Source organism: Pristiophorus japonicus, chromosome 1 (genome assembly GCF_044704955.1).
Source record: "Pristiophorus japonicus isolate sPriJap1 chromosome 1, sPriJap1.hap1, whole genome shotgun sequence".
NCBI classification, from domain to species: Eukaryota; Metazoa; Chordata; class Chondrichthyes; family Pristiophoridae; genus Pristiophorus; species Pristiophorus japonicus.
In genome coordinates, this window is record NC_091977.1 from 306,911,728 (window position 1) to 306,937,656 (window position 25,929).

Below are 25,929 nucleotides of genomic sequence, written 5' to 3' on the forward strand. Positions count from 1 at the left end.
CTGAGGAGGGAGAGAGAGGGAGGGAGAGACTGGGTGAGAGGGAGATAGAGGCTGGGGAAGCGGCTGGGGGGGTTAAGAGAAAGAGACTGGCGGGATGGGTGGGAGAGAGAGACTGGTTGGGGGGCTGGAGAGAGAGACTGAGGGTGGAGAGAGAGAGACTGGGGGAGTGGGAGAGAGAGGCTGGGGGAAGAGAGACTGGGGGGGAGGTGAAGAGAGAGACTGGGGGGAGGAAGAGAGAGAGACTGGCGTTGGGGGGGGTGTGTGTGGAGAGAGAGACTGGGGGTGGAGAAAGAGAGGGAGAGACTGGGGGGGGTGAAGACTGGGGGAGTGGGAGAGAGAGGCTGGGTGAAGAGAGAGACTGAAAAGAAAGAGAGAGAGACTGGCGATGGGGGGGAGGGGGGTGCGGCAGTGTGGAGAGAGAGACTGCGGGGGTGGGAAGAGAGATAGAGAGAGACGGGGGGGGAGGTCGGAGGGAGAGAGAGAGAGAGACGGGGGGGAGCAGAGAGAGAGAGAGGGAGAGAGAGACTGGTGGTGGGGAGAGGGAGAGAGACTGGGGGAGAGGGAGAGAGAGCCTTGGGGGTGGGGGGCGGGAGGGAAGGAGGAGAGAGAGGGAACTCCGGGAAGACACACCACGTTCTTGCAACCCCCTACAAGGGACATCATTGGAATGGATGAAATCCAGGAGTCACGACACTGTCACTATTCTCTTCATACCCAATTAAACCTGTTAACAATCTATAAAGTCCTTACTCAATAGTATAAAACCACACGAGACACATCCTGGGGACAAGGTCACACACAGACCTCAACTCTTTATTAACAGCACTAAGACAACCTAACCCTGCGTGGGATCTCCCTTTATATACTTGGGTGCCCAGGTATAGGGCAGTCTCCCACAAGTGTACCTCTTGTGGTCAAGGTGTGCATCAAGGTCAAGTGTGTGCAGTGATACAGTGGTGTTACATACATGACATCACCTCCCCCCCCCCCCCAAAAGTCTTATTGGGATCATAAGTTTACTCTTTCAGGTGGTCTGCGCTCCCCCGTGGAGCGCCGCAGTTGGGGCTCCGGTTGTTGGACACTGACGTGAGTGTCTGTCACCTGTGGTGATTCCGGCCTGTCCGGGCTGACTGCAGGGACTGTGCATTCTGCTGATTGCTCTTGTTGCTCATTCACTGGTGGTGTGGTGAGTTCCAACTCGTGGTCTTCTTCAGGTTCCTCCGTGTCGGTGCTGAACCTTTTTTTACTTGGTCCAGATGCTTGCGGCATATCTGACCATTGTTGAGTTTTACCACAATGACCCTATTCCCCTCTTTGTCAATTACAGTACCCTCAAGCCATTTGGGCCCCATGGCGTGATTGAGGACGAATACAGGATCATTTATTTTTATACACCTCCCCCTTGAATTGCGGTCATGGTACTCGTTTTGGGACTGGCGCTTGCCCTCAACAATGTCGGTCAGGACTGGGTGAATGAGGGACAACCGAGTTTTGAGTGTCTGTTTCATTAGTAGCTCTGCGGGCGGGACCCCCGTGAGCGAGTGCGGTCGGGATCTCTCGGCCAGCAGGAGATGCGATAGGCGGCATTGTAGGGAGGGTTCTTGAATCCTGAGCATACCTTGCTTAATGATTTGGACCGCACGTTCCACCTGGCCATTGGAGGCCGGCTTGAACGGCACAGTCCTGACGTGGTTGATGCTATTACATGGGCCATTATCACTAACCAGGATGTCCAGCAAGCCATGGGTTGCGAAGATCGCACGCAGGCTTTCCACGGTGGTGGATGTCGTGCATGGATTCAAAATGATGCACTCGATCCATTTCAAGTATGCATCCACCACGATGAGAACCATCTTTCCCATGAACGGGCCCGCGTAGTCTACATGAATGCGTGACCATGGCCTGGTGGGCCAGGGCCATGGGCTGAGCGGGGCCTCCCTGGGGGCATTATCCAGCTGAGCACAGGTCGTGCATCTGCACACACAGTGTTCCAGGCCTAAATCAATCCCAGGCCACCAAACGTGTGACCAGGCAATGGCCTTCATCAGTACGATGCCTGGGTGCTCGCTGTGGAGTTCCCTGATGAATGCCTCCCTCCCCTTCTGGGGCATAACTATCCGGCTGCCCCATAGTAGGCAGTCGGCTTGGATGGAGAGCTCATCCATCCGCCTGTGGAAGAGTCTGACCTCCTCAGGGCATGCTCCATGTGCGGGCGCCCAATCCCCAGTCAGAACACATTTCTTAATCAGGGATAGGAAGGGATCTCTGTTTGTCCAGATTTTTGATCTGGCGGGCTGTGATGGGGGAGCCTGTGCTGTCGAAGGCATCGACAGCCATGACCAGCTCAGCATTTTGCTCCGCTGCCCCCTCAGTGATGGCCAGCGGAAGCCTGCTGAGTGCGTCAGCGCAATTTTCGGTGCTGGGCCGGTGCCGAATTGTGTAGTCATAAGCAGCCAGCGTGAGGGCCCATCGCTGTATGCGAGCTGATGCATTGGCATTGACAGCCTTGCTGTCTGAAAACAGGGACGTTAATGGCTTGTGGTCTGTCTCTAATTCAAATTTCCTACCAAAGAGGTACTGATGCATTTTTTTTACACCATAGACACATGCAAGCGCTTCTTTCTCAACCATGCCATATCCCTGTTCAGCTTGAGAGAGCGACCTGGAGGCATAAGCCACAGGTTGTAGCTGACCCTCAGCATTGCCCTGCTGCAACAAGCACCCAACCCCATAGGACGATGCATCACAGGTCAGAACCAATTTTTTACAGGGGTCGTACAGGGTCAACAATTTGTTCGAACAAAGTTCCGTGCCCGATCGAAAGCCCGTTCCTGACAGTCCCCCCAACTCCGATGTGTTGCAGGGCTTGGGTGTGCGTCGAATTGCCTCTGTTTTGGATTCGGTGGGCCGAATCCTATCTGCAGCAACCCTCCTGCCCAGAAACTCAATCTCAGGAGCTAAAAACACACATTTAGACTTCTTGAGTCGCAGGCTTACCCGGTCCAGTCGGCGTAGCACCTCCTCCAGGTTGTGGAGGTGTTCCTCGGTGTCTCGACCCGTGATGAGGATGTCGTCCTGAAATACAATTGTTCCAGGTATGGACTTGTGCAGGTTTTCCATGTTTCTTTGAAAAATCGCGACCGCTGATCGAATGCCAAACGGGCACCTGTTATAAACGAACAGTCCCTTGTGCGTGGTGATGGTGGTCAGTAGTTCAGATTCGTCGGCCAGTTCCTGAGTCATATAGACTGACGTGAGGTCCAACTTGGTGAATAGCTTGCCGCCTGCCAGCGTGGCGAAAAGGTCCTCCGCTCTCGGGAGCGGGTATTAATCTTGTAGGGACACCCAATTGATGGTGGCCTTGTAGTCGCCACAGATCCTGGCAGAACCATCCGCTTTTAGGACAGGAACGATGGGGCTCGCCCAGTCGCTGAATTCAACGGGCGAGATGATGCCCTCTCTCAACAGATGGTCCAACTTGCTCTCGATTTCTTTCACACATCACTTACGGCACCGCTCTGGCTTTGTGGTGCACCGGCCTGGTGTTCGGGGTGATTTGTATCTCTACTTTCGTGTCTTTGAAAGTCCCGACGCCAGGTTGAAATAGTGAATCGAATTGTTGTAGGACTTGTGAGCACGAACTTCGCTCCACAGACGACATTGCGTGAACATCCCCCCATTTCCAGTTCATCTCGACTAGCCAGCTCCTCCCCAACAGTGCGGGACCATTGCCCGGGACAATCCAGAGTGGCAGCCGATTCACTAACCCATTGTGTGTGACAGCCATCATTGCACTGCCGAGCACCGGAATAATTTCTTTACGTACGTCCGTAATTGTGTCTCAATGCGTTCTAGTTTGGGTCTACTGGCTTTGATGGGCCATAGTTTCTCGAATTGCTGAACGCCCGTGAGTGATTGGCTGGCCCCTGTGTCCAGCTCCATGCGTAATGGGATGCCGTTTAGTAAAACCCTCATCATCATTGATGGCGTTCTGGTGTATGAATTGAATATTCGCCACATGGACCCGCTGAACCTCGGCGTCCATCGATTTGCCCCAAAAGTCATCCTGCCTCAAAGAACCCTCTTCTGGTTCATCCGCCTCATATATTAGTCTGGTTGCAGGCTTCCTGCACATTCGAGCTAAGTGGCCACTGAGATTGCAGTTCCTGCAGACAAACTGTTGGAATCTGCAACATCTGGCTGAGTGTTTTCCCCCACACCTCCAGCATGAGTTAAAGTTTCCATTGTTGGGAATGAAAGGACTATGGCTAGGCATTCCACGCTGACTGTCCCTTTGACTGCTCTTAAGTACCCTATTAGTGGGTGTCAATGGCCCCATCCCGGGCCGCATTGTCCATTGTGATGGCGTAAATGTCCGTTCAGCCTGCCATTGTCTCTGTGGAAGACCTACTCAGGAGTCTATGTGGGGGGTGTCGGACTGCCCCTGCCTGCCTGCAGGGCTCTGAGTCGCATTAATAATATTGACTCCCTGATCCATCGCTGTATTGGGGGCAGAATTGCGCACGTGTATTATTTTCGTCTCTTCCTCCCCCGCCATGAAAGTTTGAGCCATCAACGCCGCCGCTTCCAAGGTCAAATCCTTGGTCTCAATTAATTTACAGAAAATTCCCGCCTGACCGATGCCCTCGATAAAGAAGTCCCTTAGCATCTCCTCCCCACAGGCGTCTGTGAACTTACAGAGGCTGGCCAAATGCTGAAGGTCCGCTACAAAGTCCGGTATGCTCTATCCTTCACGACGTCTGTGGGTGTAGAATCTGTGTCGGGCCATGTGTACGCTGCTCGCCGGTTTGAGGTGCTCCCCAATTAACTTGCTGAGCTCCTCAAAGGTTTTGTCCGCCAGCTTTTCGGGTGCCAGTGAGTCCTTCATAAGTGTGTAAGTCTTTGGTCCGCAGCTGGTCAAGAGGCGAGCCCTGCGCTTGTCAACTGCCGCATCCCCCAGCCATTCCTTCATAACAAAACTCTGCTGAAGCCTCTCAACAAAATCGTCCCAATCTTCCCCAACACAGTACCGTTCTTCTTCTGTGCTACCAGTGGCCATTCTCGTGGGTCTTGAATTCCCGTTTCTCGTCGCCACTGTAAAGTCCTTACTCAATAGTATAAAACCACACGAGGCACATCCTGGGGACAAGGTCACACACAGACCTCAACTCTTTATTTACAGCACTAAGACAACCTAACCCTGCGTGGGACCTCCCTTTATATACCTGGGTGCCCAGGTATAGGGCAGTCTCCCACAAGTGCACCTCTTGTGGTCAAGGTGTGCATCAAGGTCAAGTGTGTGCAGTGATACAGTGGTGTTACATACATGACACAATTCATATGGTGGGGGATAAGGTTATGCGATAAGGCACTTTGGCTGGGGGAGGGATGCACTTGCGCTGGGGTAAGGCACTTTGGCTGGGGGAGGGATGTATACTTTCTGACTTCTGAAGTCAAAATGGATCATGTTACAATGTGCAAAGTTAGGCTGGGAGGTTCCCTTCACACATTCCAGCAAAACTTCAGGGTGTGGCTTATCCTCCAAGGGGACCAATCAGTAATAGGTCATCTGATGATGGCGAGACAATCAGAGAAACAGCTGCAATTCAGTTAGTACAAATAGACGCATCCCTATATTTTACACCTTATCCTCTTGATCTCCAAATATGTTATGCTGTAGGTTTTTCCTTCTTACTGCATCCTCACCGTATTGAATTCAAGACTCATTGTAGCCTCCTACTCTAATTAACCCTTTCCCAAGACTTAAAAACTGTGGAATTCCTCCTCAATCTTTTATTCCTTCTACAATCTTCAGACTTTTAAAACCTAATCCTGGCATAATATTTTTAACTGTCCTTGGTATGCGAGTGACACTGGCAAGGGCGATGTTTATTGCACATCCCTAGTTGTCCTGAGCCACCTTCTGTAAGGTGGGCCACCTTCTATAAGGATAGTTTTTCAACTAAGGGACTTGCGTTGCCTTTTCAGAGGGCATTAAGAGTCAACCACATAGTGTGGAAATAAGATTCCATGCAGGCCATACTAGGTAAGGTTGGCAGATTTCCTTCCCTGAAGGACATTAATGAACCAGTTGAGTTTTTAATAACAATCGGCACTTTTCATGATCATCACTGGTGGTGGCCACAAATTACTAGATTTTTATGAATTTCAAATTTACTTCTTTCTGACGTACCTCATTTTCTTTCCTGCTTTTTGCAACTTCAGTGTTACTCTGCACAATGGGCCTTGGCCCTTCACTAAGATGTTTCAATCAGAAGTCTAAAAGTTAAAGCATTAATAACACTTTTTGAAATCAGGCATATAGAAAGAATTCTGATTAACTTCCAACATTCTTTACCCCCCACCACCACCGCATCCCTATTTTTTTCAATGTTGCAACGTTGCTTTTAACGTGAGTGTTAATTATATCATTGGGAGAATTGGTTGGGATGACTGTTGAACCCAAAAATATGAGGGAGTTTAATTGACCACGGGGAAGATGTAATCGTAAGCCTCGTGCACTTCAGTGAAAATGTCATTTTAAATATATATGTTAATTCAGTTCCTTCAAATGGTCAGGCTCAGTAATTCTTCAAATTTTCAGAAAATTGCTCACAGCATTTATAGGAGGTTGTGTGGATTTGTGGGATGATTATCTAATGCATAGGATGAATGATGAAGGAGTCGATGTGAATACCAGAGTTTACACAGTCCTGAAATAGGTTTGGCATACTTTGACACATCATGTAGCAGGAAGTATTAGCGATATATATAACGTGTGTTGCATTTAATGTGTGGATTCTGAAGCCACAAAAATACAGGGTGGAAAATCGTAGCTGAGGAATAATATATGCTAAATTGTTAGTCTCTTGTTCCTTTTCAAGATGGTTCTTTCTCTTACATGGTACAAATACAGGACTGGTGGAGAATTCTTTTTGCTGTCATAGCAATTGGACTCACTGGCTATCAGATTGTAGAGGAATTCATGGAAATCCATTCTTCAAAGACAAAGTTTTTTCACTGGAAGGAGTGGAGAAGCCAGGAAATAATGAAGGATCTCAATCTGTGCCACCCACGATGGCCAGAGGTACTGTCTGAATCTTCTATGGGAAAGAGCTTCTTAAGTATTAAACTATAAACTCCACAAATAAATTTCCTGTAATTTCCTTTAAATAATTACTTTGCAATAGAAAGGTTAGGTTATTACTGAATATGTTATTTAACTCTTGCAATGCCATTGGCAATTTTACTCAACCCAGTACTATTGAGCTCCAGAGGTAGCTATCTATTGTTTGACCTTGACATACCAATCATGTAAATCTTAAGACTTGGTGCTTTTGATTGGCTTTGATACTTTTCTTTCACAGCAAAGGACCTCAATGGCGCCTCTGCCTACATGTGAGGTGTGACCAAAAGAATAAAGAAAATGATAATCATAGACCTGGGGTGTATAAACAACAAGTTTAAAAGAAGCTTTTAATTAGATCAGTTATCTAATATATCAGCAGATATTCTCATGGGCCATTATTTTCACAGATGTGTTATTTTGCTGCTCAACTTCACGTTGAAGCATCATTTGTTAATAATTTCATGCTTAATGCTAGAATTAAATGTATTAAATTAAAGATACTGATTATCCTGTGCTAATTTTCCTTTTACTGACAGGAGGAGGCATATCTAAAGAAGCAGCTGTCTGCCCTGGATGACCTGCACCCCCACTATTTTAATGATTTTTGGTAACGTTATTGATTAAAGCTCTTCTAGTTGTACAATATGCATGAGCTGGATATTAATATGTGGTCCCCACTCAACTGTTGATTATCTTCCATGGGCTGATACTAAGGGCCAAGGCCTGGTGTAAATGGGGCAGTAGTGGCCTGAAAATGGCAATGGGTGACGTACCACCCCGTTTACACTGGCTCTATGACATGCATAGGACCCCGATTGCAATTTTATTGGGCAGATGCTTGGAGCTTGCACTGTGAACATTCCACAGTAGAACTCCAATTTGCATAAATTTATGAAGGTCCCACCTTCTTTAGGCAGGCACCTCATCTGCCTGCAAAATTCTGCTGGTTAATACCGGAAATGGTTGGGACCAGCCTACCTGCTCAGTTTCTGCCAGGCGAGAAGTGTTAAAATCAACCTCAAGTATGTAGAAATCCTTTTTTTATGAAATAGGCACATTGAACAATTATTTGTACTTTCAACTTTGTTGAGTTTAAAAATGTAAAGGCATAGTTATAATGATGTATTGTATTGTTGAACTGATTTAGTTGAATGGGTTTGACCGAGCACCAATGACAGTAGGGAAACCGAGAGAAGTTGGCAGCTGTGCTTTCTAAATTACAACAGTGACCACGCTTCAAAAAGTACTTCATTGGCTTTGGATCCTCCTGAGGTCGTGAAAGGCGCTGTATAAATCCAAGCTCTTCCTTTCCCTTTATTTTGTGTGTTCAGTGTTGTTAGTAATCAGTTGCTTTTATGGGAGTAGTGATGTTCAGATACATTGATCATTTATTTGTACTTTCAACCCCTATTCTTCCTTTGCTTGGCCCGATACCTGGAGCAAAGGGTGGGTGCGCAGCATGTTGTATGTGGCTGCTGCCAATGCCTTCTGTAACTGGCTAATGAGGAGCAGAGACACTGCCCAGGTGCAATTCTTCTTCTCCAATTTTCCCTCCTCTCTGTTGGGCGAGGCTGCCCTCAGATTGGCACCTGGCCGGTTAACATAATTTGGATTGAAAACTAAACAGAGTAGGATTCAAGCTGTCCCTTCTCTGTGGCACTGTTAGTATGCTAATTCTGAGCACCATCTGTACTTGCTTATGCTTAACATTATTGACACGATTGTTGCCATTTTTTTCTAGGAATTTGTTTGACTGGCTGGTTTATCTGCTGCTCTTTGCTCTGATAGCAACTTACGCGGCTGATCTGTCAATGAACAGTGAAATGATTCACACTACGCATATTCGACTATTTGCTGTGACCATCATATTCCTTTGGCTTCGGGTCATGAAACACGTCCGCGCTATCAGGTATGCAGCTCACCTGTACGTTTTTTTTCCCTCAAATAAAAGATGCCGTTACTTTTCTTCCCTGCCCTTCATACGTTAGCTGATGCACAGGGTAACGCAGGTGAACTTTATACATCACAGTCTCTTCTGCATCCCATTCAGTTTAAAAAAAAATCTTAGTCCAGCATGAGGGTTTGACTGTTCAAATTCACGTCTGAAATTTTCCGTCTTGATTTTGTAACTACTATTCTCTAAAACATTAAACTACATCCATTGCACAGATAGCATGCAGCACTGATATGAGGAGATCTTACCAAGCTGGTTTTTTTACATTAACCACTCTTTCCTCCCTCTCCAGGGGCGGATTAACCATGGGATGGATGGGGCTGCAGCCCCAGGCCCATCATAGAGCATAGGCCCACCAAATAAATCTAGGAAAAAAAATAGGCCTTCCAAATAGGCTGAATAGAATAGACAAAAAGAGAGGGAAAACAAGACCGAGGAAAATATTGTTTATTGGCCTAACGTGTACATACCTATTTTTGCAGAGACAAGATCTTTACTAATTATCTGTTATTATTTACATATAATCCCTGGAATTACTATATTTTGGTTTTGCATATCTTCATATTCTTTTGCAATTTGCTAGTTGATCGAAAAAAAAAGTCCCCACACACTGGTTTCTTTTCCCTATAATCCCTAAAGCTTTCTGTGTTGTGCTGCTGGAGACCAGACTACAGTTGAAGATTTCAGTGTGGACTTTAAAAGACAGACTGCTTGCAGCACCGTTTTCAACAGCACATGCACGCCCGATCCAGGATTAGTCACTGCTGACCCGTCAATCAAAATGTGTGAAAAGCATCATCCATTTGCTAATGAAAATATTCTCTGTGTAATCTTTGACCTTCATGAAATTAAGTCATTATGCCACTAGTAACTAAATTTATATATATAGCACATTTGCTGACATACAGTCATACTTACAGAATATAAATGAGTTAATGTTTCAGATTGATAACCTTTCAACAGTTCTGACGAAAGCTCACTGACCTGAAATGTTAACTCTGTTTCTCTCTCCACAGATGCTGCCTGACCTGCTGAGCATTGCCAGCATTTTCTGTTTTTATTTCCGATTTGCACTATTTTGCTTTTGTGTCTGTATACACGCACGCACGCACACACACACACACACACACACACACACACACACACACACACACACGTGTTAATCTCTCGTATCATTGCTTAGGGTTAATCAGAATGGGGGAGAGGTTACATTTACGGCCTGCATAATGGGCATCAGGCCTTCAAAGTTGACATTGCAATCTGTCGCGGCCGATCTAGAATGAAGGGATGCTATGTTAGCGCGGGTGACTTAGAATTGTCCAGGTGCCTGACTGGAATAGGTGTTAGGGCCCTTAAATATCCAGTCGAGGTCCTATGCCTTTTGTAGGTTCCTGAATGCGAAATTCAGGTAGAAATGGACAGAGCTTGTGCCATACATGCTTCACCTAGTTGTGCCAGATCTTAAACAACCTAACCAGTGATCCTTAAAGGGACCATTGGAGGCTGCTCAAAAAATAGGAGTGCTTCTTCTGGGTCCATAAAAAAAAACTCCATCCTGCTGCCGAAGCATTTGAGGCCCCCTCTGGGATCGTTTTCCACCACCCAGACCCAACCTGCAGCCAGTTCCATGTAAGAGCTGCCCGAATTTCCGAATAGCGAGGTGCAGCCGGGCAGCCTCCCACTCTCTCTACATTCTCCATGGATCCTGACCCCAACCCCTCCCCCCCGCCCAGGTTAACGTGAACCCTTCAGAAAAATAAGATGGTAAAAATATTATGTGGATAACTAGGGGAGAGAGAGAGGAGTATGAACGGTTGAAAGGGAGACATGAGAGGAAAAAAAAGTCAAAGAGCAATGAGGAAAAGAGGATGAAGAAGGCCGACATGCTTAGACACAACAGCCCATCTAGATGAAAAAACGCCGAACTTTATTTAAGCAGTGTTCTAGTGCAAGTAATTGAGAAATAAAGAGACAATGTTGTGAGACGTGCCCACTATAGAGCACCACATTCTGTGACTCGTTGCGAGTAATGCCACAGAATATCCACTGATTTAATGTATATATTTTATCTAAATATCATTTTTCTCAAATACTGTTCTTGACAACAGAAGCTGTGTTACATCAAGAATTGCTACTTTAAAAGTTTTTTTTACATAAAGTTCCATCAAGTCTACAGCACAGAAACAGGCCATTCAGCCCAAACTGGTCTATGTTGTGTTTATGCTCCATATAAGCTTCCTCCCACTCTTTGTCCTCTAACCGTATCAGCATATCCTTCTATTCCTTTCTCCCACATGTGCTTATCTAGCTTCCCCTTAAATGCATTATGCTATTTGCCTCAACTACTCCCTGTGGTAGTGAGTTCCACATTCTCACCACTCTTTGCGTAAAGAAGTTTCTCCTGAATTCCCGATTGAAGTTATTAGTCACTATCTTATATTTATGACCCCTAGTTTTGGTCTCCCGGACAAGTGGAAAGATCGTCTCTACGTCTACCTTAATCACACCCCTTCATAATAAAGACTATTAGGTCACCCCTTAGCCTTCACTTTTCTAGAGAAAAAAGCACCATCCTGTTCAGCCTTTCCAGATAAGTGTATCCTCTCAGTTCTGGTATCATCCTTGTGAATCCTTTTTCCACCTTTTCCAGTGCCTCTATATCCTTTTTATAATATGGAGACCAGAAGTGTATAAGTGCAGTCGAACCAAAGTTCGATGCAAGTTTAACATAACTGCTCTGCTTTTCAATTCTTTCCTTCTCGAAATGAATCCCAGTGATTGGTTTACTTTCTTTATGGCCTTATTAACCTGCATCGCTACTTTTAGTGATTTGTGTATCTGTACCCCAAGGTCCCTTTGCTCCTCTACCCCATTTAGACTTATTATCCAAGCAGTATGTGGCCTCCTTATTCATCCTACCAAACTGTAACACCTCATAGATTTGCTTACTTATTTGTATAACATTGTTAATTTTCTTGTTTAGGGCCCTGGGACCTTTCATTGTAATGCTTGGGAAGATTATCATTGACCTCCTAAAGTTCCTCTTTCTTTATGGAGAATTTTATATCCCTTTTGCATGTGCGTTTTGGATCATATTTGGTGGTAAGTCTTGCAGGTCTTTAGATGAAAATTGCATTTTCTCATTTTGTTGAGACAAAGTGTTTCTGAACAAAAGACTAACAAATGCCTTTATTTCGCAATAATTATCAAACTACTGATGAGGTTGCAGAAGGGCGTGACTGTAAAACAAGCAATTTCTGTGAACACGGTTTAGTGGCCCATTAACAAGCGCTGTTCCATTTCTCGTTAAAAGGGGAATTCCAACCCTATCACCAGAACACTAATCTAGTTATGTTACAAGGATTATAGAATCATGACTCATCCAGAAGGTAGGAAGTAATTCAAAACGTATGAAAGATGTCCCAAAGAACAGCAGTGACAAGAGCAGCTTTATATGTCAGGAGAATTTGGAAATTAAGGAAGGTTCATTTGATATTCCCGGGTTCAACACAAAGCTAAATGGTTCGATTTGAGTTAACGTGCAGGTGGAGGATAGGATTCAAACTCTGAATATGCTACTGACTCCAGGAGAAGAATGATGACAGCAGATTGTAGAATGAGATCAGAAGAATGTGCAAAGACTAGAATATGGTAAGAATAGACAACTTTCATCAACCCAACTTAATGGAAGTAATGCAACAGAATCAAAACTTCGGAATGTGGTACAAAGTTACCTTTGACCTATTGGAACCATTTTTTTTGTCTTGCTACCACCCATTTAAGCCTGTTAACAGGCAGCAGCAAGATGAAAATGGGCGAGGGGGATGGGAGGGGAAAATGCAGACTTCGCTGGAGGCCTGCTCATTTTGATTACATCGTGATTACATAGGATATACAGCACAGAAACGGGCCATTCGGTCCTACCCGTCCATGCCTGTGTTGATGCTCCACTTGAGCCTCCTCCTGTCTATCCTCATCTAATTCTGTCAGCATAACCCTCTATTCCCTTTTCCCTCATGCTTATCTAGCCTCCCCTTAAATGCATCTATACTATTCAATTCAACCACTCCCTGTGGTAGTGAGTTCTACACACAACTCTCTGGGTAAAGAAGTTCCCTCTGAATTCCTATTTGATTTCTTGGTGTCACTTGTGGCTCAGTGGGTAGCACTCTCGCCTCTGAGTTAGAAGGTTGTGGGTTCAAAATAAATCTAGGCTGACACTTCAGTGCGGAGCACTGCACTGTCAGAGGTGCCATCTTTCGGATGAGATTTTAAACCAAGGCCAAATCTGCTCTCTCAAGTGTACATAAAAGATCCCATGGCACTATTTCAAAGAAGAGCAGGGGAGTTATCCCCAATGTACCAGCCAATATATATCCATCAATTAACATAACAAAAACACAGATTATCTGGTCATTATCACATTGCTGTTTGTGGTAGCTTGCTGTGTGTAAATTGATTGCTGTGTTTCCTACATTACAACAGTGACTACACTCCAAAAATAACTTCTTTGGCTGTAAAGTGCTTTGAGATGTCCAGTGGTCGTGAAAGGCGCTATAGAAATCCAAAGTCTTTTATTTTTATTTATTTTTGATTTCTTGGTGACTAGCTTGTATTGATGTATGGGTAGACCTCAATTATAAGTGGCTAGAGCTCTTGCCAGAAATGGGCTTGCACTTAATTAAAATCTTCAACCAAGGGGTAAAGTGGCATTCTTGGGACTCTGAAGCCATTTTCATGTCAAACAACACTCCAGCACGACTTCCACAAGCCAGGAGCACTACAGGTCAGGAGGCGGCCATTAAGCCACTATTTAAAGGGACAGAAACATATAAACATAGAAAATAGATGCAGGAGCAGGCCATTCGGCCCTTCAAGCCTGCACCACCATTCAATATGATCATGGCTGATCATGCAACTTTAGTACTCCACTCCTGCTCTCTCTCCATACCCCCTATCCCTTTAGCCGCAAGGGCCACATCTAACTCCCTTTTGAATACATCCGACGAACTGGACTCAACAACTTTCTGTGGTAGAGAATTCCACAGATTCACCATTTTCTGGGTGAAAAAGTTTCTCCTCATCTCGGTCCTAGATGGCTTACCCCTTATCCTTTAGACTGTGACCCCTGGTTCTGGACTTCCCCAACATCGGGAACATTCTTCCTGCATCTAACCTGTCCAATCCCGTCAGAGTTTTATATGTTTCTATGAGATCCCTTCTCATTCTTCTAAATTCCAGTGGATATAAGCCTAGTCGGAGCAGTCTTTCTTCATATGTCAGTCCTGCCATTCCGGTGAACCTTCGCTGCACTCCCTCAATAGCAAGAATGTCCTTCCTCAGATTAGGAGATCAAAACTGAACACAATATTCCAGGTGAAGCCTCACCAAGGCCCTGTACAACCTCCCTGCTCCTATACTCAAATCCCCCAAATCCCCTAGCTATGAAGGCCAACATGCCATTTGCCGCCTTCACCGCCTGCTGTACCTGCATGCCAGCTTTCAATGACTGATCTACCATGACACCCAGGTCTCGTTGCACCTCCCCTTTTCCTAATCTGTCGCCATTCAGATAATATTCTGCCTTCACGTTTTTGCCACCAAAGTGGATAACCTCACCTTTATCCACATTATACTGCATCTGCCATGCATTTGCCCGCTCACCTAACCTGTCCAAGTCACCTTGCAGCCTCTTAGCATCCTCCTCATAGCTCACACTGCCACCCAGCTTAGTGTCATCTGCAAACTTAGAGATATTACACTCAATTCTTTCATCTAAATCATTAATATATATTGTAAATAGCAGGGATCCAAGCACTGAACCTTGCGGTACCCCACTAGTCACTACCTGCAATTCTGAAAAGGATCCGTTTATTCCCACTCTTTGCTTCCTGTCTGCCAACCAGTTCTCTATCCATGTCAATACATTACCCCCAATCCCATCTGCTTTAATTTTGCACACTAATCTCTTTTGTGGGACCTTGTCAAAGCCTTTTGAAAGTCCAAATACACCACATCTACTGGTTCTCCCTTATCCACTCTACTAGTTACATCCTCAAAAGATTCTCGAAGATTTGTCAAGCATGATTTTCCTTTCATAAATCCATGCTGACTTGGACCGATCCTGTCACTGCTTTCCAAATGCGCTGCTATTGCATCTTTATTAATTGAGTCCAGCATTTTTCCCACTACCAATGTCAGGCTAACCGGTCTATAATTGCGTGTTTTCTCTCCCTCCTTTTTTAAAAAGTGGGGTTACATTTAGCTACTCTCCAATCCATAGGAACTGATCCAGAGTCCATGGAATGTTGGAGAATGACCACCAATGCATCTAATATTTCTAGGGCCACTTCCTTAAGTACTCTGGGATGCAGACTATCAGGCCCTAGGGATTTATCGGCCTTCAATCCCATCCATTTCCCTAACACCATTTCCTGACTAATAAAGATTTCTCTCAGTTCCCTCAGTTCCTCCTTCTCGCTAGACTCTAGATCCCCTAGTATTTTCGGGAGGTTATTTGTGTCTTCCTTAGTGAAGACAGAACCAAAGTATTTGTTCAATTGGTCTGCCATTTCTTTGTTCCCCATTATGCATTCACCTGATTCTGACTGCAAGGGACCTACATTTGTCTTCACTAATCTTTTTCTCTTTACATATCTACAGAAGCTTTTGCAGTCAGTTTTTATGTTCCCTGCAAGCTTACTCTCATACTTTATTTTCCCCCTCCTAATTAAACCTCCTCTGCAGGATTCTAAATTTCTCCCAGTCGTCAGGTTTGCTGCTTTTTCTGGCCAATTTTTATGCCTCTTTCTTGGATTTAACACTATCCCTAATTTCCCTTGTTAGCCACGGTTGAGCCATCTTCCCCATTTTATTTTTACGCCAGACAGGGATGTACAATTGTTGTCGTTCATCCATGTGATCTTTAAATGTCTGCCATTGCCTATCTACCGTCAACCCTTTAAGTATCATTCACCAGTTTATCCTAGCCAATTCACGTCTCATACCATCTAAGTTACCTTTCTTTAAGTTCAGGACCCTAGTCTCTGAATTAACTGTATCTCTCTCCATCTTAATAAAGAATTCTACCATATTATGGTCACTCTTCCCCAAGGGGCCTCACATGACAAGATTGCTAATTAATCCTCTCTCATTACACAAGACCCAGTCTAGGATGGCCTGCTCTCCAGTTGGTTCCTCAACATATTGGTCTAGAATACCATCCCTTATATACTCCAGGAATTCCTCCCCCACAGTATTGCTACCAGTTTGGTTAGCCCAATCTATATGTAGATTAAAGTCACCCATGATAACTGCTGTACCTTTATTGCAAGCATCCCTAATTTCCTGTTTGATACCATCCCCAACTTCACAACTACTATTTGGTGGTCTGTACACAACTCCCACTAACGTTTTCTGCCCTTTGGTGTTTCGCAGCTCGACCCATATAGATTCCACATCATCCAAGCTAATGTCCTTCCTTACTATTGCTTTAATTTCCTTTTTAACCAGTAACGCTACCCCACCTCCTTTTCCTTTCTGTCTATTCTTCCTGAATATTGAATACCCCTGGATGTTGAGTTCCCAGCCTTGGTCACCCTGTTTTTCTTTAAAATGCTGCCAACATTGAGAGACATTTTGCTGTTAGCTTACAATGTTTTTTGGGCCACCTAGATCGTTTTAAAGTGCTTGGAATAGCTGTACAACCTTCTGCAATCTTAATGCAGATTTTTCTACATGGGGATCCTTCAGGCAATTCCACTTGAGCTAGAGGAAGAGGAGCAGCAGCAACAGAGAGAAGGAGAAAATAGAGCTGTCAGCAGACCAGAAAGAAGGAGCCATGCTCACAGGGATTCCTACCCTCCCAACAGAACGTATAGATCCAGAACGTATAGATCCAGAACAGCATAGCCACACTTAACTGAGCAGTGCAGAAGTAGGCCGCGCATCTCGAGAGAGAGAGGCTGTGCTGTGTCACCTCCAGCAACAAGACCTATAACCATCAGTCACAGCCAGGGGCAGCATTGCCTGTTGCAGTTGAGGTCACTGCAGCCCTGAACTTCTTTGTCTCTGGCTTCTTCCAGACTGCAGCGAGGGAGATCAGTAACATCAGTCAGTCTGCAGTTCATGCTCGCATTAAGCATGTGACTGATGGCAAATGCTTTCATCACATTCCCCATGGATAAACAGAAACTGCAGGATAGTGTTGTGGGGGTTGTGTAGATTGGGGAGGTGGGAGGGGGGGGCCTATGGTTGGATCTACTTCTGGCCCTCACTGCACCAAAGGGGCGTGGCTCGGGGAGTTCCAGGGTTTCCCCACTCCGCCATCTCATTGGCCCAATGGAACCGACGCCTGCTGAGAACAGGTGTAGATTCCATTATGTGTTTATTGGAGACGCCAACTGGCTGGAGGGAGTGGTAGCAATCCTGGAGGGAATGGATTACCTTGCAGGGATGGCCCGATTGTTCCTTTAGGAGATACAGAGTTGAGGGGGCGCTGCTCTGTTCGTAGAAGGCCCTTCCTGGGCCTCAGCTGCTTTGTCGGAGCTGGTCCAATGTTCTGGGCCTCAGTCGGAGTTGAAGCCCCACTGATGCACCCTTATAGGTACAATGCGCCTGCCCCGACCATGCCAATGATCCCACCCCCAGAATTCGAGACACAGTCGGTGGCTTTCACATTGAATGGCCGTGGGTTCCATTCCACTGCACTTGTGCCAGCGGAATGGGCCCATCGGATCTTTGGCCCTTTATAATTGTGAAAATGAGCAATCATAGAAGACACACATAACTAACTGCTTACAGTGTTTGCCACTTTGTATATCTTTTCCCAATGATTTATTATCTTCCATCATTTCCTTGCTTCAAGGCCTAGTACCAAATATGACAACTGTGCCCCAGATGCTGTTCACTGTCTTTCGTATTACGCTCGTTGATGATTATGGATTTGAAGATATGTACACAAAGGACCCAGTAATGGCGTACTTTCTTTGTGGAACATTTCTTGGGGTCTCGAGCATTCTTTGTATCAATCTTCTCATAGCACTGCTTTCAGACACGTTCCAAAGGTAAGTCTTCATGAAAAATATTTAACACGTACAAATAATGTGACTTCTCTTGGTGGGTCATTGGATAAATGCGTGCAGTTTTGCTGCTGTTAGGGAATTAGATCAAGGGTGGTGGTATGACAGGCCTCAGATTCTGTAGGATAGAGGAGGGAATGTCATCCAGGTTTCCTGATCACATCAATGGATTTTAGTTGGATGTTAATAGACTAACAAGCGTGGACAGCATCAGGCTAGGCTTTAGTGCCCCCATAGTGGAAAAGCACATCACAGCAGGTTGCGCCAATGTATGTCCACTGCCATCAGCACTTTTACTAATATCCTAGAGAGTTCAGGGAGTGAGGTTGAAAAAGATGCAATGGGTGAATCACAACTTACAAGTGGAGGTGGCAGAAGAGGAATAAGAAACATCTGTTCAGGGTGCAAACCCATGCCATATGCCATAGGTATAGACAAAGGCTTGGCATCTTAATGGGCCTGTCTTAGTTCTCTGCCACATTCTTTGACTCTGCCATGAGCAGATACAATAGCTGGTGGACAGTGTGCAACAGTGAACCTCCAACATCATTGTACACAACAACAACAACTTGTATTTATATAGCGCCTTTAATGTAGTGAAACGTCCCAAGGCGCTTCACAGGAGTATTATGTGATAAAAATTTGACACCGAGCCGCATAAGTAGAAATTAGCGCAGATGCTTGGTCAAAGAGGTATGTTTTAAGGAGCATCTTAAAGGAGAAAAGAGAGGCGGAAAGATTTAGGCATGGAGTTCCAGAGCTTGGGGCTTAGGCAACTGAAGGCAACGCCACCAATGGTTGAGCGATTATAATCAGGGATGCTCAAAAGGGCAGAATTAGAGGAGCGCAGACAACTTGGGCGGGGAGGGGGGGGCTGCTGCAGGGGTTGTGGGGGGGGAAGAGATTGTGGGGTTGGAGGAGATTATAGAGATAGGGAGGGATGAGAAAATAAGGATGAGAATTTTGAAATCGAGGCGTTGCTTAACCGGAAGCCAATGGAAGTCAGCGAGCACAGGAGGGACTTACGGAACTGCAGAGTATCGTCGATTGAGTGACATTTCCATGGCGATGTGCAGAGGAGCCCCAATGCAGGGAGGGAGTAAGTGCCAAACCGTATTGTCTCACGAATGCTCTGACTGGTGCTATTAAGACCTTGGGCACCCAGTTATTGAAGTCATTCACTGCCAGATTTGACAGCTGATGGTTGTTTGGAGAGAACCGTGTTGATGAGTGTTATCCACATTGGAGTTACCCTGCTCAGATCTCTGAGGTGCCCATCCCTAGGGCATGGCAGGAGAAGTGCCTTTCTCTCAAAGTACATCTTCCCACTTTTGCAAGGCCTCTCAAAGGATTGAGAAAGTACCAGAGAGCAGATAAGCATTGGGCCTTACTGCATTATTGAACAGCTCTTGTTGCAGGGGCATATCTGACCCAGCACCCAACATTGCCTCATTGCTTGCCCCAACATCTGACCTTAGAAAATTAGGCATGTATAAATCGAGCTCATGAGGTTGGAGGGGTCCAATTTTCTGTCCTGCTGACTGCGCGGCTCTGCGATGCATTCAAGGGAAAACGAGAAAGTTAACTCGCAAGTATAGTGTTCTAGGTTATGCAAAGACTTTCAGAGTTGAGCATTTCACTGGAGTAAAAAAGAATGATGGGGGTGGGGGTGGGCGGGGACATGATCCAGGACTTTAAAATGCTGAGGCAAGGATAATGGAGATGTAAGATGTGAATTTAAATTGGACCATGAATTCAAAACTGTAGGGAGCAGTTTCAAAATTAATAAGCAAAATTAGAGCTAAGAAGAGTATGTACCAAGCACTGCACAATGCATTTGTGAAACATTGCTCCCAGCAAAAGCAATCCTTTCTGTGTCAATTGGTTCTTTCGAAAAAGACCCGGAGAAATATTTATAAATGGTTTTGCAGGTTACAGGGGTACATATAAATTAAGATGGTTAAATACACTATGGGATATGATGGTGGATGTGTTCTTGGGAGGTGGGGTTGTCTCAAACATAGAAACATAGAAAATAGGTGCAGGAGCAGGCCATTCGGCCCTTCGAGCCTGCACCATCATTCAATAAGATCATGGCTGATCATTCACCTCAGTACCCCTTTCCTGCTTTCTCTCCATACCCCTTGATCCCTTTAGTCATAAGGGCTATATCTAACTCCCTCTTGAATATATCTAACGAACTGGCATCAACAACTCTCTGTGGTAGAGAATTCCACAGGTTCACAACTCTCTGAGTGAAGAAGTTTCTCCTCATCTCAGTCCTAAATGGCTTACCTCTTATTCTTAGACTGTGATCCCAGGTTCTGGACTTCCCCAAAATCGGGAACATTCTTCCTGCATCTAGCCTGTCTAGTCCTGTCAGAATTTTATATGTTTCTATGAGATCCCTTCTCATTCTTCTAAACTCCAGTGAATACAGGCCCAGTTGATCCAGTCTCTTCTCATATGTCAGTCCTGCCATCCCGGGAATCAGTCTGGTGAACCTTCGCTGCACTCCCTCAATAGCAAGAACGTCCTTCCTCAGATTAGGAGACCAAAACTGAACACAATATTCTAGGTGAGGCCTCACCAAAGCCCTGTACAACTGCAGTAAGACCTCCCTGATCCTATACTCAAATCCCCTAGCTATGAAGGCCAACATGCCATTTGCCTTCTTCACCACCTGCTATACCTGCATGCCAGCTTTCAATGACTGATGTACCATGACACCCAGGTCTCGTTGCACCTCCCCTTTTCCTAATCTGCCGCCATTCAGATAATATTCTGCCTTCACGTTTTTGCCACCAAAGTGGATAACCTCACACTTATCCACATTATACTGCATCTGCCATGTATTTGCCCACTCACCTAACCTGTCCAAGTCACCCTGCAGCCTCTTAGCATCCTCCTCACAGCTCACACCACCACCCAGCTTCGTGTCATCTGCAAACTTGGAGATATTACACTCAATTCCTTCATCTAACTCATTAATAAAAATTGTAAATAGCTGGGGTCCCAGCACTGAGCCCTGCGGCACCCCACTAGTCACTACCTGCCATACTGAAAAGGACTCATTTATCCCGACTCTCTGCTTCCTGTCTGCCAACCAGTTCTCTATCCACGTCAATACATTACCCCCAATACCATGTGCTTTAATTTTGCACAACAATCTCTCGTGTGGGACCTTGTCAAAAGTTTTTTGAAAGTCCAAATACACCACATCCACTGGTTCTCCCTTGTCCACTCTACTAGTTACATCCTCACAAAATTCTAGAAGATTTGTCAAGCATGATTTCCCTTTCATAAATCCATGCTGACTTGGACCGATCCTGTCACTGCTTTTCAGATGCGCTGCTATTTCATCTTTAATAATTGATTCCAACATTTTCCCCACTACCAGGCTAACCGGTCTATAATTCCCTGTTTTCTTTCCCTCCTTTTTAAAAAAAAAAGTGTTGTTACATTAGCTACCCTCCAGTCCATCGGAACTGATCCAGAGTCGATAGACTGTTGAAAAATGATCACCAATGCATCTACTATTTCTAGGGCCACTTCCTTAAGTATTCTGGGATGCAGACTATCAGGCCCTGGGGATTTATCGGCCTTCAATCCCATCAATTTTCCTAACACAATTTGCTGACTAATAAGGATTTCCTTCAGTTCTTCCTTCTCGCTAGATCCTCTGTATTTCCGGAAGGTTATTCGTGTCTTCCTTCGTGAAGACAGAACCGAAGTATTTGTTCAACTGGTCTGCCATTTCTTTGTTCCCCATTATAAATTCACCTGATTCTGACTGCAAGGGACCTGCATTTGTCTTCACTAATCTCTTTCTCTTCACATATCTATAGAAGCTTTTGCAGTCAGTTTTTACGTTCCCTGCAAGCTTACTCTCATACTCCTCTTTCCCCCTCCTAATTAAACCCTTTGTCCTTCTCTGCTGAATTCTACATTTCTCCCAGTCCTCAGGTTTGCTGCTTTTTCTGACCAATTTATATGCCTTTTCTTTGGATTTAACACTTTCTCTTGTTAGCCACGGTTGAGCCACATTCCCCGTTTTATTTTTACTCCAGATAAAGATGTACAATTGTTGAAGTTCATCCATGTGATATTTAAATGTCTGCCATTGCCTATCCACCGTCAACCCTGTGTTTGATAACGCTCATGTGAAATACCTTGGGGAATTTTACTACATTAAAGGTGCTATATAAATCCAAGTTGTTCTTGGAGGACAGGATTGAAACAGAGGGTTGAATAGATATTTTAGATACTCTGTTGGATTACTTTTAGGGTTTATGGAGCAGTTATGCAGAATTTTCCCTCAGGAGATTGATTGGGGGGTGGGGGGGGGGGGTGCGGTGGGAGTGGTGGGTGGGGGAGTAGAGTCCATGATATGGTAGATTGCCCTGTTCTGTGGAAAGAGTGAGGATTTTTGTCCGATGGTTTCTTGGATTGTTCTATTTGCCGTTGATGTTCTTGATATGCTTGTGTTGAATGTTGATGCTTCTTATTTCAGGGTTTATGACAATGCAAATGCAAATGCAGCCATGCAACAGGCTAGCATTATACTTTACGTTGAAGACCATCTCAGTCAGAAGAAAAGGAATAACTTTCAAGAATTTATTCATGAGTTCTGTGCACCTCTAGAGGTATTCTTTGATGATGATCTGACAATAGATCAAGAAGATGATGTCAAAAAAGTCACCATTCAAATAAAGGTAGTGTGAATCTTCTGATGAAATTGTATTTGGTCAAAGCGAATGCATCAAATTCTTGAAACATCTACACCATGAATTAGAGTAAGGGGCAATTGGATGCTGCAGTGTGTTAAGATTGTCCTTCGGGAAATGATTTTATATCAAGTCCAAACCGATGGGCTAAGGGAGTGAAGGTTTACTTTATTTGAGGGTTGCAGGCAGCTCGCATAAAATGTGTCCATTTGAGAATTTGAATTTTTTTTTTAAATCTGGAAATTAAAAGCTGGCATTAGTAAGAGTGACCATGAAGCTGTCAGATCGCTGTAAAAACCCAACTGATTCACCAATGTCCTTTAGGGAATGAAACTTGCCATCCCTTATCCGGTCTGGCCTGCTCATGACTGCAGTCCCACACCAATGTGGTTGACTCTTAACTGCTCTATGATGTGGCCTAGCAAGACATACAGTTGTATCAAATCACTACACACTGTGGTTCAAGAAAGTAGGCCTACAAACAACTTCTCAAAGAAACAAGGGATGGACAAATAATGTCTACCTTGGCTATGATGCCCACATCCTGACAATGAATTAAAAAAGATTATATACTTGGGCATCTGGAGAGAGACAAGATTATATGGTGAGAAGGCAAACAAGTGAGTTTGAGATGGGTGAAAAAGAAGTGCTGTAACCTGCAGGGTTACAGACCTAGAGCTCAATTTTCCCCAGTATTTGCTTCGTTTTTTTTGGAGCAGGCTGCATTTTCTGGCCTAACTTAAATCTCCAGTTTTCCCAATCAATTTGCACCAGCGTAACTGAGTTCGTTCCGAATTTTTTAAGTCAGTTTTTTTCAGCCAAAGGGGGCGTAACCAGCCACCTACGCCACTTCTGGCCATTTAGGGAAGTTTTGCCAGCTGAGAGTTACTCCAGTTCTGATTAGGCCAGTCTATGTGGCCTGTCCTGAAAAACCTTCCCTAGAGTTAAGGAAATCGGCACAGGTAAGGAAAGCAGCGCAGCAGTTGCACGGACACACTGAAAGAATTGAAAAACACATAGCAGCAACTGAGAGAGAGAGAGAGAGAGAGAGAGAGAGAGAGAGAGTGAGAGAGCGAGATTGCCTGGATGGGTCGGAGAGGAATTTCCACAGATTTTTTTCCCCAATTGGCTTGGGTTTTTATCTGTTTTTTTGCCTCTCCCAGGAGATCACATGGCTCCGGTTGGGGTGGAGTGCAGAATGTTGCGGTGCAGGGGGGGGGTCGCAGTTGTGTTGGGCTGGATGCTCTTTACCTTTCAGCCATTGTTCATTGTTCATAGGTTTATATGTAACCTTCAGGGCTGCTGACCGAGGGCAGTGTGGCTCTTTGTCGGACGGCGCAGACACGATGGCCCGAAATGGCCTCCTTCAGCCCTGTAGATTTCTATGTTTCTATGTACATCTGACTGTGCTATACTTGAACTAGCAGTAATCAATGCTGATGCTAGGGGTTATTTTCCCAAGACTGAGAATGAGATTTTCCCCCCCTAGAATCTGCCATATTGACTTCAATGGATAAGAAAATCAGGCGGGATGTAAAACAGGCAACCGGTTCACCTTTGATTGTTTTGTATTACCGCTAAAGTCAAATTTTACCCCCTTTGTGTTTATCAAGGTGAGAGATGTTGATGCTACAGAATGAAATGCTTTCTATGTTAGTCACCCAGTCACAGTATTGAGCACTCGCACAGTTACTCCATAATTTGATGCAGAATAAAGCTCCCTCTATCTGCCCCAATGTTTCTTCAATCTCAACCTGAGGAGAGCACTATTTCCATTTCCTAAACTACTTAGCCCACCTCGGGTCTCTGAGAGAGGTGTTTAAGATGAAAGGTCTAATCCATTGCACCATCCAATTCCCCTGATATTAAAAAAAAAACTGATCTGGAAGTAAATACTCACCATTCTCATTAGAATTTCCTTTCATTTTAATCTACTAACTCTGAAATATATCCCTGTTCAGGAAGATTTAGATAATCTCACAAGTATGATGCAAATGGAAGAATGGGAGAAACCTGATTATGAACAGAGTCCTGTACTCAAACGCTCTAGAAAGATTTTGGGCAAGTCCAGTAGCCAAAGTCAAGATGAATGTTCGGAACAGTAAGTAGCTGTTCCTAAATGTTCAATCTGTCTTTTTATGCACATGTTACTGCACAGTCGTATTGCGTTCATACAAAATCAAAATGCTGCGGATGCTGGAAATCTGAAATAGAAACAGAAAATGCTGGAAACACTCAGCAGATCCGGCAGCATCTGTGGAGAGAGAAACACAGTTAATATTACAAGGTTGGTGACCTTTTGTCCTCAATCTGAAACATTAACTCTGTTTCTCTCTCTACAGATGCTGCCTGATCTGCTGAGTATTTGCAGCATTTTCTGTTTCTATTTCATATTGAGTTCATGTTTGCTCATTTAGAATTTAACATAAACTATTATCCAGTAGTCTTCAGATTGTAATAATCCTATACAGGCTCTCTCATAATTGCATAATTAGGACAGGTTTTAAAGTTTGATTTTATTTTCAAATAGTTATAGGCATCTGTATTTTTCTGCTATGATCTTTTGAGCATACTCACCCTTTATGATTGGAAGATATATATCACCCTACAACAGGGTACACAATTAAATTGTTGCAGGATCCATATGGAAACATTGTATTAACTGTGAGCGATGAGGCCAACTTAGACAACATTATGTACACAACTTTGTTTTTTGTTCAAGTATTTCTTTTTGACATTTACTGATGGTGTTGCTATGTATTAATGCTTGGGGGTCACCAGACACCAGAGGGCGGCGCAGTCAGAGGTCATCGGGCTGTACGCATGTGGCATGTGTGCTTGGTCACCTGTATATAAGCTGGGTATCTTCGTCGCGCAGGCACTCTGGGGCTGGAATAAAGATGGATCAGGTTGCACCTGAGTGAGTTTACAGTAACCAGACCCTTGAGTCATTACAGTTATAAACTGATTGACTTATTTATTTGCAAAGCAAGTAAGAACCTGTTTTTAGCATTCAGTTGTTCTCCCTTGAAGGTTGTA

General features: G+C 44.7%; 1 protein-coding gene across 1 annotated transcript in view; it reads left to right on the forward strand.

Moving 5' to 3' along the window:
* LOC139263576 (transient receptor potential channel pyrexia-like) overlaps positions 1–25,251 on the forward strand; it is a 96,023-nt gene extending 70,772 nt beyond the window's left edge. Inside the window, exons 14-21 of the mRNA XM_070879746.1 lie at positions 6,917–7,087; positions 7,666–7,736; positions 8,871–9,038; positions 12,067–12,185; positions 17,950–18,148; positions 22,677–22,878; positions 24,852–24,991; positions 25,233–25,251. Of these exons, the coding sequence (XP_070735847.1) occupies positions 6,917–7,087; positions 7,666–7,736; positions 8,871–9,038; positions 12,067–12,185; positions 17,950–18,148; positions 22,677–22,878; positions 24,852–24,991; positions 25,233–25,251 (1,089 nt within the window). The remainder of the gene's footprint in view (positions 1–6,916; positions 7,088–7,665; positions 7,737–8,870; positions 9,039–12,066; positions 12,186–17,949; positions 18,149–22,676; positions 22,879–24,851; positions 24,992–25,232) is intronic.
* The last annotated feature ends 678 nt before the right edge of the window (positions 25,252–25,929 follow it).